Below are 17,194 nucleotides of genomic sequence, written 5' to 3' on the forward strand. Positions count from 1 at the left end.
GAAAAATGACCCCGATAGAAATTTGACCCCTACTTTTTTATACTATAAAACCTTATGTTTGTGTCTCCTGATATTTTTTCATACTTTCAAATGTAAGTAGGGAGAATTTTTTTATGTACTTTAATCCTTTCCAACATATATTTGATTACATATCTTAATATTAGCATCACAATCAATGTTTCTGATATGGATTTATTTTTGGCAGAATCCCATGAAAAACTTCAAGAGTAGTGTGCAACAATGTATTTAAGAAGTGATGTGAATCAGATGTGGATACTCAAAAATTCCAAAGAACAATTTGAAATCACAATATTTTTCCAAAATCAACAGCTTAAAAACGTACGACTTTTCAAGTTTTTACACAACCATTTCCCAAGATAAATTAAAGTCCAGGCTTTCTGATATCATTGACAGCTGCTTTTCAATAAACATGGAACTCGTAAATTTACTTACGTGGTTATTGGTCACTTGCAAAATTATTTTGTTGAAACAAATTCTGTTTGCACACACAAGTACACTGAAGTTGACATCAAAAAGATGCTTGAGTTTCTGATTGACAATATCTATGTGGGTTTTGGAGACCAGGTCTTCCAACAATCTATTGGAATTCCAATGGGTACCTATTGCTTTCCGGTATTAGCAGACATCTTAGCAAAATCTTAGGCGTGAAAAGAAGAAAACACTTGCTGTGGCCTTCAACTCAACGTTTAGATATATCGACGACGTATTGTCAATTAACAATGGTAATTTTCATTCCTACATCGATACGATATATCCTGGTGAGCTCTAGACAAAAGATACCACAGAGTCTGACACATTTGTTTCATACTTGGATATTTTACTTGAAAAAGACGTTAATGGTAATTTTACAACCAAGCTATATGATAAACGTAACTACTTTAACTTTTCTATCGTCAACTTCCCTTACCTATGCAGTAATATACCTTCATCACCTGCATACGGATTTTTTTTTATATATCAGTTGATTAGAATACACAAGAGCATGCTTTACGTATGAACAATTTCTAAAACGAGGTAAATTATTGACAAGCAAGTTGATGAAACAAGAATATCAGCAGTCTCGTTTAAAGTCATAATTTCGTAAGTTCTATGGTCGATAAAATGACCTTGTCAGTAAATACAATTTATAATTGAGTCAAAAGCTGACTGATGTTTTTCATACTACTTGTTAGTCCATTATTTATACACTCAATTGACGACGGATATTTCCGTTATTTCCAGATCATGACAAGGAGTACACGGCGGATATGACCGGTCAGCAGGGGATCCTCAGTCCTCCATGGCACCTGATCCCACCTCTAATGTTTCGGAGGTCCGTGTTTGCTCTGCTCCTATTTGTATTGTTTTATGGACTTTGATGTTGAATACTGTTCGTGATCTCCATATCCTTCTTCATTGAGGAGCATAAATTTATGATTATATTTTTGTTTTGTTTTTTATCATTCAAAGGTTTTGTTCCAAAAATGGCATGATATGTTTCTGATATCCATAAACTTTGAATTTTTTCACAAATCCAAAAACATAGCATAAAAGCAAGAAAAACAACGTAATTTATATAAATTCATTTCCCCTAGCTCTAACCTTTAAACTTACATATACATCTGTATGCATTCTACTTTTAAATACATACTTTTTAACTACATTATATAAGGTACTATATTTATTTTTTCTTGTATATACAGGAAATGCCGTACACATCGAGAACATTCTTTTAATGATATTTTAAAAAATCCTCCAAAACTGGCAAAAATTTACATCTGAGTGAAAAATAGTTCAACCTTCAGAGATATCTATAAACTAAAAAAAACAACAACTTTTCTTTTCAATACTTTTTAGCCCACAGACACCTGATAAATGGTTGCTGTTAGTGTAAAATCCCCTTTTTTCTGAGATTTTATAGATACTAACTAACTTTAATTGCAAATACAAATGAACTCTTAGTCTATCATGCCATTACTTCGATATCTAAAGTCCTAGCAGATACCGTCCAAAAGTTAATGCCAAAGTAAAAGTTTTGAAGTTTTGTGTAAAAGTGTGTCAAACTCCATGGTAAAGGTCAAATGGTCAAAATTGGTTGTACAAAAAAAAAGGTCTTGTAACAAAAATACACCTGAAATATAAAAGCCATAGTCCCACCCAGTCTAAAGTTATGGGCAAGGTTCAAGTTTTTGCGGACAAATAGACAAACGGACGGACAGGAAAAAAACTATATACCCCCGAAACTTCGTTTACGGGGCATAAGTATAATATGTAAAGTAACAACTTTTTCATAATCGAACATTTGCTTTTTTTTTCTATTGGTAAATCATCACATGTAAGTACATGTAGAACGGGGAAAACGATACATGTGCCAGTTTTTGGAAAGACGAGCACTTCTTTTTTTAGTTAATTATGTTTTTTTGCTACAACCCCCATTTTCTTAATGTTTTGTTGACACTAGCAAACGACAAAAGACATTTTACAGGTTTTGAGCTAAACACTTTTTGTTTCCTTTGTATGATAGGTCAGAGTGAATCTAATTTCGTAATTTTATTTTTACAAATTAAATCATCCCTATTTTTTATCAGGAGTTTGAAACTTCATTCATAGAAAACCAAATATTTTCTAAGCTAGCGCATTTTTTTCGCGCTCGTTTTAAAAGAAAGGATAAAAAACGTTAAACTTTTGAAAAATAAAACTTAATTTGAGTTTTGCAAATTATTTATTCAGGGTAAAATCAAAGAGATTTATAAGTAATTAAATATGGAAACTTTTTTTGGCACCAGCAAGAAAATGACCTTTTTAGCTCACCTGAGCCAAAGGCTCAAGTGAGCTTTTCTGATCAAAATTTGTCCGTTGTCTGTCGTTGTCGTCGTAGTCGTCGTTGTCGTCGTAGTCGTCGTTGTCGTAAAACTTTTCACATTTTCATCTTCTTATCAAGAACCACTGGGCCAATTGCAACCAAACTTGCTACAAAGTATCCTTGAGTAAAGGGGATTCAAGTTTGTTCAAATGAAGGGCCACGCCCTTTTCCAAGAGGAGATAATTATGAATTAGAGAAAAATTAATGGCATTTAAAAAAAAATCTTCTCAAGAATCACTGGGCCAGGAAAGATGAAACTCATGTGAAATCATCCTGAGGTAGTATAGATTCAAGTTTGTTCAAATCATGACCCCTGGGAGTAGGGTGGGGCCAAAATGGCCGATCAAAGTTTTAGATAGGAATATATAGGAAAAATCTTAAAAATCTTCTTCTCAAGAACCACTGGGCCAGGAAAGATGAAACCCATGTGGAATCATCTTCAGGTAGTGTAAATTCAAGTTTGTTCAAATCATGACCCCTGGGGGTAGGGTGGGGCCAAAATGGCTGATTAAAGTTTTACATAGGAATATATAGGAAAAATCTTTAAAAATCTTCTTCTCAAGAACCACTGGGCCAGGAAAGATGAAACTCATGTGGAATCATCCTCAGGAAGTGTAAATTCAAATTTGTTCAAATCATGACCCCCGGGGGTAGGGTGGGGCCAATATGGTCGATCAAATTTTACATAGGAAGATATAGGAAAAATCTTTAAAAATCTTCTTCTCAAGAACCACTGGGCCAGGAAAGATGAAACTCATGTGGAATCATCTTCAGGTAGTGTAAATTCAAGTTTGTTCAAATCATGACCCCTGGGGGTTAAGGGTGGGGCCAAAATGGCCGATCAAAGTTTTACATAGGAATATAAAGGAAAAATCTTTAAAAATCTTCTTCTCAAGAACCACTGGGGCAGGAAAAATGAAACACATGTGGAGTCATCCTCAGGTAGTGTATATTCATGTTTGTTCAAATCATTTTAGGGTGGGGCCAAAATGGCCGATCAAAGTTTTACATAGGAATATATAGGAAAATCTTTAAAAATCTTCTTCTCAAGAACCACTTGGCCAGGAAAGATGAAACTCATGTGGAATCATCCTCAGGAAGTGTAAATTCAAGTTTGTTCAAATCATGACCCCCGGGGGTAGGGTGGGGCCAAAATGGCCGATCAAAGTTTTACATAGGAATATATAGGAAAAATTTTCTTCTCAAGAACCATAGAGACAGGAAAGATGAAACTCATGTGGAATCATCTTCAGGTATTGTAGATTCAAGTTTCTTCAAATCATGACCTCCGGGGGTAGGGTGGGGCCCAATGGCCGATAAAAGTTTTAAATAGGAATATATAGGGAAACCTTTTAAAATCTTCTTTTCAAGTGCTTCAAAGCCATGCTTAGTGATATTTATAGGGAATCATCCTCAGGTATTGTAGATTCTAGTTTGTTCAAATCATGACCCCCTGGGGGGTTAAAATCAAGCCCCCCCCCTCCCCGCCCTCAGTTAACTTTCAGTTTTGATCTGATGTGTGCTTTTTTCTAGCCAATTGCTCAGGTGAGCGATGTGGCCCCTGGGCCTCTTGTTAAAGATTAAAATGACAACTGTGGAAACCTACTGTATAAAATCAAATGTAATAAACGATTCTATGAATGCGCGTGTCTTTGCTCTAATAGCCTTAGAACATTTCAATATTACATTGTTTTCCTTTAATGGGGATAAAACAGTTTGTATTATTAATGTAAGGTATTGTATACATGTAGCTTTGATTTCGTTATTAAGCTTAAAAGCTTTCAGAAATTAACACTTCAAAGCATAAGGCTGCTTGATATTACCCGTATATATTCGCCTAACAAGAATATTCCTACTAAAACGAATGCCTTTGCATCAAAAATAACAAGGGGTCATTCTTCTACAGGGTCATTTTTCTACAATGCACACGGAGAAAAACGACCCCATGGCCATAATTTCTACAGAAAAGCGGGTCATTTTTCTACGTAGAATATTGACCAGGGGGTCAAATTTCTACGTAGAAAAATGACCCTCGGGCAATATTCTACGGGGGTCACTTTTCGTCGTTACAACGTACGTACAGACAGACGGACGGAAGGACGGACGGACATACCGATTACAGTATACCCTCCCACTTTTCAAGCGGGGAGTATAATAAGCATAATACAAATGTGTGAAACTATTTGTTTTGTTTATGCGGGAAGTTTCATTTCATGATTAATGACCATGGAACACACTTAACGGCAATGAAACGTCAAAAACGTAGCGTCAAGAATTTCTGGAAAATCCTATCCTATGACATTTCACACCTTATAATCCGATATCCACTCATTAACAAGCTTTTTCTAATCACTTGGCATTTAGTTATTTACCATTTTTCTCACTGTATAGTTTCCTTTGTCAATGTTTTAATTTCTTTTTTCATTTAAAGGAACAACACAAACAAAAATTTGATGCATGGATTGATATATTTTTTTGATTGCTTTTGATTTGAAATGACAAATAATAAATCCCTAAAATAAAAAGAAATCGTATGTTTTCCTTGGTGCTAAGATATAAGCTTTGTTTTGCTTTCTATATAATTCCATACATGATTTTGCACCAATTTTTAATCTTATAACAAAACCTTATTAAATTCTCCCAGTATACTTGATAAACATTATCCAGGTTACCAATTTAAATGTAAATATATGAGGGTTTTTTTTCGGTTTTGCTCCATTTTACATTGAATATGACTAGAGACATTATTTAGTGTGTTGTGTATAAATTTTTAAATTTTGACCTGCTCCACGATCCAAGTTTTGCATTTTTTATATATCTGGATGAATTTTAAAATAAGTCGTGAAATTTTATTTTTTAAAATACAAATCATTTGAATTTATCGTTAAAATATGTCTACTAAATTTGGATAACATATGACGTCAAAAAAAAAATGACAGAAATCCACGAACTTTTCGAACAACCCTAGTGTTTCTTGCATAGGTCATGTTTGTGGAGGAAAATATTTTTGGAACAGTATTACTACCAAAACCTTAACAACAACAAAAAATCCTAGTTTCTGTTTATAGGTGGAAGAAATTTCACTGATTTTTAAAAGTTTTAGACTTCATATATCTATAACCCCCCCGGAGGTTAAGTTTGAATTTAATGTTTGACAAAAACATTATAAGTCACCTAATTGTGAAAATCGAGAGGACTGTAGGTTTTCTCCTCATCTGTCTGTCTGTCTGCACTTCGTCTGTCTCCTTCTCTTGTGAACTTGGTTTTCCGTATTTTTTTCTAAATGCTTTCAGATATTGAGCTCGCTGGGTTTTTTTTTTTTTGTATGTTAGTTTCTCTTAGGAAGTTATAGATCAAGTGGAATTTTTTTCCGCTCCAATAATTTTTGACGGAATTATGATGTTATTTAGACTTCAATAAGAACTAGATGAGTCATACCGGTAGAGACTAGTATTGTTTCAACAATACTCTCCAAATGTTTGTGTTTTCAACTGTTTTGTTGATTTTATTACAACTAATTGACATTTAGTACTTTTCACAGTTAGCCTCGGAGTACTGCGTACAGATTTTGTTCGAAGTAGTCTCCGTGTATCCCGCTACTTGATGTAAGGCGGATCCTGGAAAAACGAACATTATAATTTGATATTCGAAATTTGAAAAAAAAAATGATAAAATTAGAAATAAAAAAGATTGTGTTTGAAAAAAGATAAGGATTCATGGCTTGTGTTCAGGTGAAATTTCTTTACACAAACAACATATTTAAAAGTTTTATGTTTATTTTTTCTGTTTTTTGTTTTGAACATATTTTATTGACAATATGTCAAAGGGATCGGACACAAGTTCTAGCAACTTAGATAGTCCTCTCCCATTTTTTCTTTCATCTTTTTGGTGGAAGATATCAAATTATGTTAAGATAATGCATAATGTATAGACCTTTTGAACCGTAAAATTATGTTTTAAATACTGCATCATGTATAGACCCTTTGAAACTTATGTAAACATATATATATATATATATATATATATATATATATATATATATATATATATATATATATATATATATATATATATATATATATATATATATATATATATATATATATGTTATGAGATTATTTAGATTGCAGTAGTTAGTGCTGTAGTCAAGATGAGCATACCAGGTCTCGGAGGTAGAGTATCCCTAAAATGAAATATATGGAAATAACGAACAGTAATGAAATACTATTATACGGAGATAACGAACAGTGTTCAAGTTCAAAAGTCCATAAAACAATACAAAATAGCAGCAGAGCAAACACGCACCTCCAAAACATCAGAGATGGGATCAGATACCATGAAGGAGTGAATATCCATTGCCTACCGGTAACACTCGCAACATGTTACTTGTCATGATCGGGAAATTTCGGTAAAATCCGTCGACAATTCAGTGTGTAAATAATGGTCTAACAATAAGTATGGAAACGTCAGTCAGCATTTGACTCGATGATAAATTTGTATTTGCAGACAGGGTCAATGTATCGACCAAAGAAATTATGAAATGATGAAACAAACAAAGTGTTTCCGATGGCATGTCTTATCTGCGGTGAAAGATTCACCTTAAGCTTATGGATATTAACCTAAATAATGTTAGGCCATCATATTGAATTGTCGACGAATTTTTCCGATACTATTGTTTGCAGCTAACTGTAAAGTTTCACATTACTTCACGATCTTTTTCGTCAGATGCATCCAGCGTAAACAATTCACGTGATTGGTCGATTCAAATTATCAACATTGACACGGAAATAGTCTGTTGCACGAGCAACCAATCAGGGATAAGAAGAAAGTTCCAGTCGTAAAGCTTGCGGTTAGGAGGCGTGTACAATTTACCTTGAGAGCAGCTGGCAACTAGATCGTGACGTAACGTGAAACTTTACAGTCGACTGCAAACAATAGTATTTCCCGATCATGACAAGGAGCACACGGTTGTGACCGGTCGGCAGGGGATGCTCACTCTTCAATGGCACCTGATTCCACCTCTGATGTCCATGTTTGTTCTGCTCCTATTTTGTATTGTTTAAGGGACTTTTGAGCTTGAATACTGTTCATTGTCTCCATATCTAATTGGTATTTTCATGATCTTTGAATTTGAAAAAGAAACCAACTATTTCATTTCAGAAATATTGATGTCGACAAGACGTCTTCAAATACCGAAGTTCAACTGTACTCGAAATATTGCGTTGAGAACAAAGGAAAAAAAATACTCAAACATATACTGGTAATGGTCAGATAAACTGTTTCTTATATATTCTCAAAAAGTTTGAAAAATTAACATAATTTAAAACATTTAAAATGATCAATGGTAAAAGTACGTATACAGTGAAATGATCACAAGCATGTAATCAATGACTTTCGTATTAATACGAGTTGTGATTTTTACATACCTACTAGCTGCTGAACTGTAGCTCTTTGGTTAGGAAAATTTGGACAGACAAATCCGTGAGCTACAGATCCAAGCATTGTTAACAAATCCTTTGATTTACGGTGTCGCTCTTGATCGTTCGTTTCAGGCTTTATTACTTTTATTATATGCAACCCCCTGATAAAGTATTATATCTTTTAATTTACCATATATTTTACCATATTTCTGATATTTTGTTTGCCTTTAGGACGCTTTATTTAAGGTAAACCATATGACAAATATATGACGTTGACATTCAAAGACCATACAGGGCCTCCTTAGAACCGTTGAAAGATAAAAAAAAATAGTATTAGAAATATGTCAAGTTAAATAGTGTTGATTGTTTAAAAATATCGCAGAGAATTCCATATAACAAAAATACCCAAAATGTGTGACAAAAAAAACATCGCCGTAAATGTAAGGAGACTGCAGTGCTTGGATATGTACATGTAGGTTCGCTTGTCCGAAATTTCTCAACCAGATATAACCGTTCACGGTAGCTCAGTCGGTAGAGCGCTCGCTCCGTGATCGGGAGGTCGTGAGTTCGTATCTCGGCCGCGACTGACCTAGTCGTTAAAATGGGTAGCAACTGTTCCTTCGCCATGCGCTCTGCACTTTGAAGTGAAAGTTGCGGGTCCTTCGGATGAGACCTTAAAAACCGAGGCCCCGTGTCAGCGGCAGGCGTTGGCACGATAAAGATCCCTCACTGCTCAATTTCCCTGAGTGCCGAGTAAAGGTCAAAATTTGAAGCCCTTCACCGGCATACGGTGACGTCTCCATATGAGTGAAAAATTCTTGAGAGGGACGTTAAACAATATACAATCAATCAATCAATCAACCAGATATAGCCACAGTTCTGCGGCTACATGCGTTAGGTTAATCAACATAATAATAATGAGGAAGCATCTACTGGGGTAAAGGTGAAGGTCAGGTCATCAAGATAATGGTTACTTACGTGAACTTTACACGAGGACGCATCGACGGGTAAAGTCGAAGGTCATGTCATCAACATAATGGTTACTTACGTGAACTTTACATGAGGACGCATCGACTGGGGTAAAGGTGAAGGTCATGTCATCAACCTAATGGTTACTTACGTGAACTTTACACGAGGAAGCATCTACTTGGGTAAAGGTGAAGGTCAGGTCATCAACATAATGGTGGACTGGGGTTTCGTGGGTAGCCTTCAGTGTATTACCAGACTCAGATTTGAACTGTCAAAGGAGAATCAATTTATCAAGACAATAGAAAGGCGTTTTACAAAAATATATTACATATTGAAATCATTTAGAAAAAATACAGGTTAATTTTTGCCTGACAATTTTATGACAATACAAATTTTCCCTCTCCCTCTTTCATTAGACTTACAGTGTACAGACATTTTTCGCCTCCACTAGCACACCCATCAGCAGACGTCCATGCGGCTATTTGACTTTTGATCTTTGCTTTTACGTCATCACAGGAAGTTCCAAATGTCCTTTAAAATATCAAGGGTTTTTAAGTTTTAAATCATTACCTGATCGATACCGTAAAAAACACCATCAACAACCAATCCCTAATATCCACTATCCAATAACCAGTTTGATATTAAGAAAAAAAAAGACTTTGTTACAAATTAAAAAAAAATTAAATAATATGTAAATATTTCAAATAGTTTAAACCTTGTAGAACAATTCTATTTAAACTTTATACGAAAAAAAATCTATTCCCGTTGTCTATTTGCCTTAAACTGTTAAAATCGACAATTAAATATATATCTTGACCAACATAAAATCAAATGACGCTAAAATTATCATTTACATCATTTGATTAAAAAATAAAGATAAAACGCTCCTTGTGCCTGCAAAGGAAGAGGACATTTCTACCATTTAAAAACCAAAAAAAAAAAAAAACGTGAAAATGTTTTGACAACTGATTTTTAGATTCAAGATGATTCGTTATCTATACATTTCGTTTTCTCGTATAAAAAAAATCATACTGTGAGTTCATAGAAATACATATATGTGCAGGTCAAGAAAAAATTAGAAATATGCACGACAAAAAATCTAGGGTTTAAATTTCCATAGAATATAGCTTTGTCTTCATTATTCGAAAAATTATAACTTAAAACGTAAATTACTGTACTGTTTGATTTAAACAGCAAATTACATATTTTCTTTGCTACCATAGTAGAAACAAATGCGCCAAAATCACTGAAAGACTATAATTAATTACATTTACATAAAATGCCTACCAGTCAACTTTGCATGAAGCATGAACTGGACCATCGCCTAAAAGAAATGCGTAGGAAGTCCCAAGGACAGCAAAAAGTACACAACAGATGGATTTCATCGTGGAATCGAGTCCTATTTGACTATTGACTGGTACGTAGTGTGAGTAAATGGGATTTTACCAAAATGTTATACATGAAAAGATTGGAGAGATAAGAAATAAATTCCGTCCACGCATGCGTATAAACATTTTGTGTAAGAGTACTTCTCTTCATTTGTTTGATATGTATCGAATTGACAAGATCAATCAAGAATCATTTTCATCGAAGGAGGTCAATGTATCTCCTTTATTTGGTAGAAAAATATATTTTAAAGAAAAAAAAATACAACCAATACATGTAATATGCAACGCTTTGTCGCCCACGTGGTGCAGTGATTAAAAGCTTTGCTCTAAAGTCGCGAAGTTAGTTGATGACTTTCGCATATTCGAATCATACTGCGAGACATGCACGTGGAGACTGCTCTTTCGGATGAGACTGTATAAACCAAGATCCATGTCGCAGGAGGTGCTGGCGCTTAGAAGATTTCTCATTGCTCAAAGTCCGTAATTGTCGGGTACACGTTTAAATCTGCAACCCTCCACCGGCAAGATGTGGCGTCTGCCTATGACAAAATTCTCAAAGATTAACAACACTTACAATGACTTAATTTATCATAAAACTTAGCATTTTTGAAATAGAGGACATAAGAATTCAATCGTTTAAGAAATTTTGAGGAAAATTATTCATGTTATTTAGGGTTTAAAAAAATGATATTCCATTTCTTTGTTAAAAAAAACACGTTATAGACAACACTGCGCAGAAATGATCATTTCATGAACGCATTGTGTGACACGTTTACCTTATCTTATAGGAGCTTAAAGATTATACAAGTAATGTCATCTCTGATCTCATTGTCACAAAATACAAGGTTGAAAATTACACTTTCTTTTCAGCTTTTTTTAAAAAAATTATTTCACTTGATGTATTTATAAATTAAGGTGCCTGTAGAAAAAAGTAAAGAAAAACCTGTAATTATTGAGCAATTCTTAATATTACATGTAAATTCGCTAATTTCTTTCAGATATAAGGTGGGTACTGTTTATCTTCATTTCGGTCACAGCCACTAACCTTGAATTCGAATTAGAATTTTTGTGTAAGTGCTTTGTTCCTCGATGACTTTTGATTGATTGATAGTATAGTTGTTTTACGTCCCTCTCGAGAATTTTTCGCTCATATGGAGACGCCACCACTTGCCGGTGGAGGGCTGCGAATTTTGTCCTATACTCGACATTCAGAGCCATTGAGCAGGGAGGGATCTTTTTCGTGCCAGCACCAACTGCGATATGTGACCTCGGTTTAAACGGTCTCATCCGATTAACAGGACTCCACGTCCCACAGCGACTCTAGAGCAGACGCTCTAGAGTCAGTGTATCAATTCACTTCACTGGGTCAGTGTATCACTTCAATTCAAATTTTAAAATGATTTAGAATTTTAGAATTTAAATATAAAAAATTTCAACTTCCATATCTCGAAAGATCAAACTATTTCGTACATTAAAAAAATTAAATTTTAGTTTATGAAACATTACTTTTCAAAATTCTTAACTGGTCTTAGATTTTTACGTTGAATATTCAAACTTCAAATTTATGACTTTGGTATTTTAATTTTTGAGTGTTTGATGTATCGTTTGTTCTTAAAATTTATGCTTAAAATATAATGTGTTCTACTATTTTTCGTACTTTTATATTTTACTTTATTATTCTTAATTTCAAATTTGATAACGTTTTAGTCTTTTTGGAATTTGGAACTTTGATTAAGAATGACCCTTTTTACATTTTAGGATTTTAGAATCTAAATCTAAGCATTTAGAATTTTGTATAATACCTAAAATATCAAATTCCAAACCGGTTTCAATTTTTAAACTATGTCAAAAGCCCTTAAAGTCCAGGCTTTTTGATATCATTTACAGCTGCTTTTTCAATAAAAATGGAACTCTTAAATTTACTTACTTGGTCATTGGTCATTTGCAAAATAATTTTGTTAAAACACATTCTGATAGCACACACAAGTACTCTGAAGTTAACATAAAAAAGATCCTTGAGTTTCTGATTGACAGTACAGTAAAACTCGTTTAGTACGAACACGGATATTGCGAATTCACGGATATAGCGAAGTCATTTCAGATCCCCACCTATATAAATTTAACGAATTTCTTATACGGTTATAACGAATTACGGATATAGCGAAGTAATTTCATAGGTCCCTGTGACTTCGTTATAAGCGAGTTTTGCTGTATCTATGTGGTTTTTGGAGACCAGGTCTTTCAACAATCTATTTGAATTCCCATGGGTACCAATTGCGCTCCGTTATTAGCAGACCCAATTTTGTATTCATATGAAGCAGAATTTGTGCAAAATCTTATGCGTGAAAAGAATAAAACACTTACTGTTGCCTTCAACTCGATATTTAGATATATCGACGACGTATTAACAATGGTAATTTCCATTCCTACATCGATACAGTATATCCTGGATAGCTTGAGATAAAAGATACCACGGAGTCTGACACATCTGTTTCATACTTGGATATTTTACTTGAAAAAGACGTTAATGGTAATCTAACAACCATGCTATATGATAAACGTGATGACTTTAACTCTTCTATAGTCAACTTCCCTTACTTATGCAGCAATATACCTTCATCACCTGCATGTGGAGTGTATATATCTCAGCTGATTCGATACGCAAGAGCATGCTCTACTTATGAACAATTTCTAAATCGAGGTATATTATTGACAGGCAATTTGATAAAGCAAGAATATTAGCAGTCTCGTTTAAAGTCATTAAAACATTCTATTATTAAGTCAAATGGTGACTGACGTTTTTCATACTTATCGTTAGCCCATTATTTATACATTGAACTGACGACGGATTTTTTCCGTTATTTTCCGATCGTGACAAGGAGCACACGGCGGGTGTGACCGGTCAGCAGGGGATGCTCACTCCTCCATGGCATTTGATCTCACCTCTGATGTTTCGGAGGTCCGTGTTTGCTCTGCTCCTATTTTGTATTGTTTTATGGACTTTGATATTGAAAAATGTTCGTTGTCTCCATATCCTTCTTTTTTCGAGCGAAAGAATTCTCAAATATTTAGAATATTGAATTGATTGATTCAAATCGAGATTGGAATTTCGATATTTGGAATATTTTAAGTAAAATTCTAGGAACTTAAAAAGTTTTGGATTTTTTAAATTTGAATTTTTCAATCAAAGTCCTTGATTTAAAAAAATCTATAACGTTTTATATGTTGAATTTTATAAGTTTTAATTAAACTTTAAAATATCAAAAGAGGTAAACTGATATTGAACTTTGTATTGTCAAGTTTTAACTGTCTGAACAAACGAAAGATTAAAAACTCAAACGTTTTCAATTCCAAAATCTTTTTCTTTCAAATTTGAATATATAAGATAAACATCTAAGGATTGAACGTTTTAAAGTGTATTTAGAAATTTGAACATTTTGATTGTTGAACATTTTAAATGTTAAATTTCAATGTGCTAAATCGGTTTCAGTTTTTAAAATTTAGGAATTTGAGCGAATGTATTAAAATTTTAAATCATTTTAGAAATTCGAATTGTTACATGTAAGCGTTACACGGATTAGACGTTAAAAACTGAGGTCCCGTGTCATAGGCCGTGTTTGCATGTTAAAGAGTCCTCATTGATCAGTAGCCCTTAGTGCCAGGTAAAGGCCTATTTCAAAACCCTTCACCAGAATAAGGCGACGTTTCTATAAGAGTGAAAAATTCTCGAAAAGGACTTTAAACACCCATTCAATCAATCAATCATGCAATCTTTCAGAGTAACAGCCTCATAGGAAGTAAAAACGAGGCACTCTATCTAGCTGCCATAAGTAATAAGTACAAGCTATTAGAGAAAATAACAGAAAACTGAAAAAAGGCAACCAAAGTTAGATTTCTGGCAAAACTATACAAAAAGCCTACATTAAAAAATTGCATATATAAAACTCTGTATCCAAATGATTTATCAATCTTCAATTTGAAGAGAGTGAAAAACAGTGTAGAAGAATCGATATTTCATTTACAGGTATTTTGCAGATGTAAAATATAAAATTAAATGTTATAAATGAAAATGAAGAGTTTAAATTGAGCGGATCTTACCTTTGATATTTTAGAGGTCTCTGTTTGCTCTGCTCCAGATTTTTGTTGTCTGAGTGGACCTTGGAGCTTAGATACTAGTTGTTATTCTCAGTGTTTCACCGAGGACACTTTTATTTGAACTGGAATTAAATCACTAAAAAGGAACCTTAGTCTACATAATTTCAATGCTGTTCCGGGGAACAAATATTATATGATTTCGATTCCATTTAAAAATAGAAAGAAAGAATTTATTACTTTGCTTCTATTAATTAAACACGCAATTAAACATGCAAATGGCACCTGATCCCACCTCTGATGTTTCACTAAGGACACTTTTATTTGAACTAGAATTAAATCACTAAAAAGAATCCTAGTCACTATACATGTACACCACGAATTTCAATTGTTCCAGGGAACAAACATTCATATAACTTCGCTTTCTTTTAAAAATAGAAAGAGAGAATTTATGACTTTGCTTCTAGAAATTAAAGATGCAATTAAACATGCAAATAGCACCTGATTCCACCTCTGATGTTTTTTGAGGTCCGTGTTTGCTGACTTTGCTCTGTGAAACTGAATGCAAAGAAATAATGTCTTTTCCCTCAAATTAAACTTCTATCGTCTGTGTTCAATAATCCAGAAGTGAAAAAAGAATTAGGTAGATTACATGATCAGTGCGTACTGGTCCCTGCCGAAAAAGCAGGTTACAACATTGTCTTCGTTTGTAAGGCTCATTATATAAATTGTATTTTAGAAGAACTTGGATTAAAATTCTACTAGTGGTAATCCTACCTTTATTCATACTTCCCTTTCTAAGGAAGAAATTCTTCAAACTCATATGTCTGTTTTGAATACCGGTATATTGAATATTCCACAAAGCCAAAATGAATTTGAACTACCCTATATATAGTGGATTCCGAAACTTCATAAAAACCCTTACAAACAAAGAATAATGATACATTGCGGGTTCCAGTAAATGTTCAACCAAGCCTCTTTCGCTACTCCTCACTAAGATATTAACAGTAGTGAAGGAAAAACTTTAAGAGTACTGTGCAACAATATATTCAAGAAGTGGTGTGAATCAGATGTTGATACTCAAAAATTCCAAAGAACTTTTGCACAATTTGAAATCACAAGATTTTACCAAAATCAACAGCTTAAAAACTTACGATTTTTCAACTTTATACATAACCATTCCCCACGATAAATTAAAGTCCAGGCTTTTTATTATCATTGACAGCTGGTTTTTCAAATAAAATGGAACTCGTAAAATTTGCAAAATTATTTTGTTAAAACAATTCTGATTGCTTGAGTTTTTCATTGAGATTATCTAAGTGGTTTTTGGAGACCAAGTCTTCCAACAATCTATTGGAATTCCCATGGGTACCAATTGCGCTCCGTTATTGGCAGACCTATTTTTGAATTCATATGAAGCAGAATTTGTGCAAAATCTTATGCGTGAAAAGAAGAAAACACTTGCTGTGGCCATCAACTCGATATTTGGATATGTGGATTACGTACTGTCAATTAGCAATGGTATTCCATTCCTTAATCGATACGATATATCGTGGAGAGCTTCAGCTAAAAGATTCCACAGAGTCTGACACATCTATTCAATTTCATACTTGGATATTTTACTTGAAAAAGGCGTTAATGGTAATCAAACAACCAAGCTCTATGATAAACGTGATGACTTTAACTTTTCTATGGTCAACTTCCCTTACTTATGCAGCGATATACCTTCATCGCCTGCATACGTAGTGTATATATCTCAGTTGATTCGATACTCAAGAGCATGCTCTATGTATGAACAATTTCTAAAACGAGGTAAACTATTGACAAACAAGTTGATGAAACAAGAATATCTGCAGAATTATTCATTTTTTCTTTTTCCTGCGAAAGTTCCAATTTGATATACATGTATGTCATTACATGTCCAGGATGCGGTGAGCATTATATTGGCCAAACCGGGGACAACCTTTAGGTAAACTGATTTCTATTAAATTGAATGGAACGGAACTTCACAAATCAACAAAACAAATATTTGTGCACATGATGTTAACTTTATTTTAAATTTATTGAAAGAAGTAAAATGAAGATTGATACCGCCCATGAACTTTTCGAACAACTCTCGTACATACAAAATATTTCAAAGGCACATATTATGAATTCAGAGTCAGAAAGTCTAAATATATATATATATATATTACACAATCATGGTAAAAATGTTTAATACTAATAAGAATCATCATATGAAATAAATAAACACACATATAAAGATCCCAAAATTTATATCAATGGTAAACATTAAAAAAAAATGGTGTTAGAGATTAGGAATTAGAATCTACCAGAACCTGGAAAAAAGCTTCTGGATACTCAAGCTATATGATTTTTTTCATCGGTAGACAAGAATTAATAGATAGAGGATATCTATATTGTGTGATTTGATATTGGCTTTATCCAACGAGTTGAAATGG

The 17,194-nt window shown here is 33.6% G+C and overlaps 1 protein-coding gene across 1 annotated transcript; it reads right to left on the reverse strand.

Annotated features, from left to right (window-relative positions):
• Positions 1-6,363: 6,363 nt before the first annotated feature.
• On the reverse strand, positions 6,364-10,693 carry LOC134278200 (uncharacterized). Its single transcript, XM_062760520.1, has 5 exons — positions 10,540-10,693; positions 9,675-9,783; positions 9,404-9,520; positions 6,971-7,046; positions 6,364-6,483 (listed from the first exon to the last, which is right to left on the reverse strand). Exons 1-5 carry the CDS (start codon positions 10,635-10,637, stop codon positions 6,389-6,391), a joined length of 495 nt encoding a protein of 164 aa, XP_062616504.1. The 5' UTR covers positions 10,638-10,693; the 3' UTR covers positions 6,364-6,388.
• Between the last annotated feature and the right edge of the window lie 6,501 nt (positions 10,694-17,194).

This window comes from Saccostrea cucullata, unplaced genomic scaffold (assembly GCF_032062105.1).
Source record: "Saccostrea cucullata isolate Sc308-1 unplaced genomic scaffold, CSIRO_AGI_Scuc_v1 ctg252, whole genome shotgun sequence".
Lineage (NCBI taxonomy): Eukaryota > Metazoa > Mollusca > Bivalvia > Ostreida > Ostreidae > Saccostrea > Saccostrea cuccullata.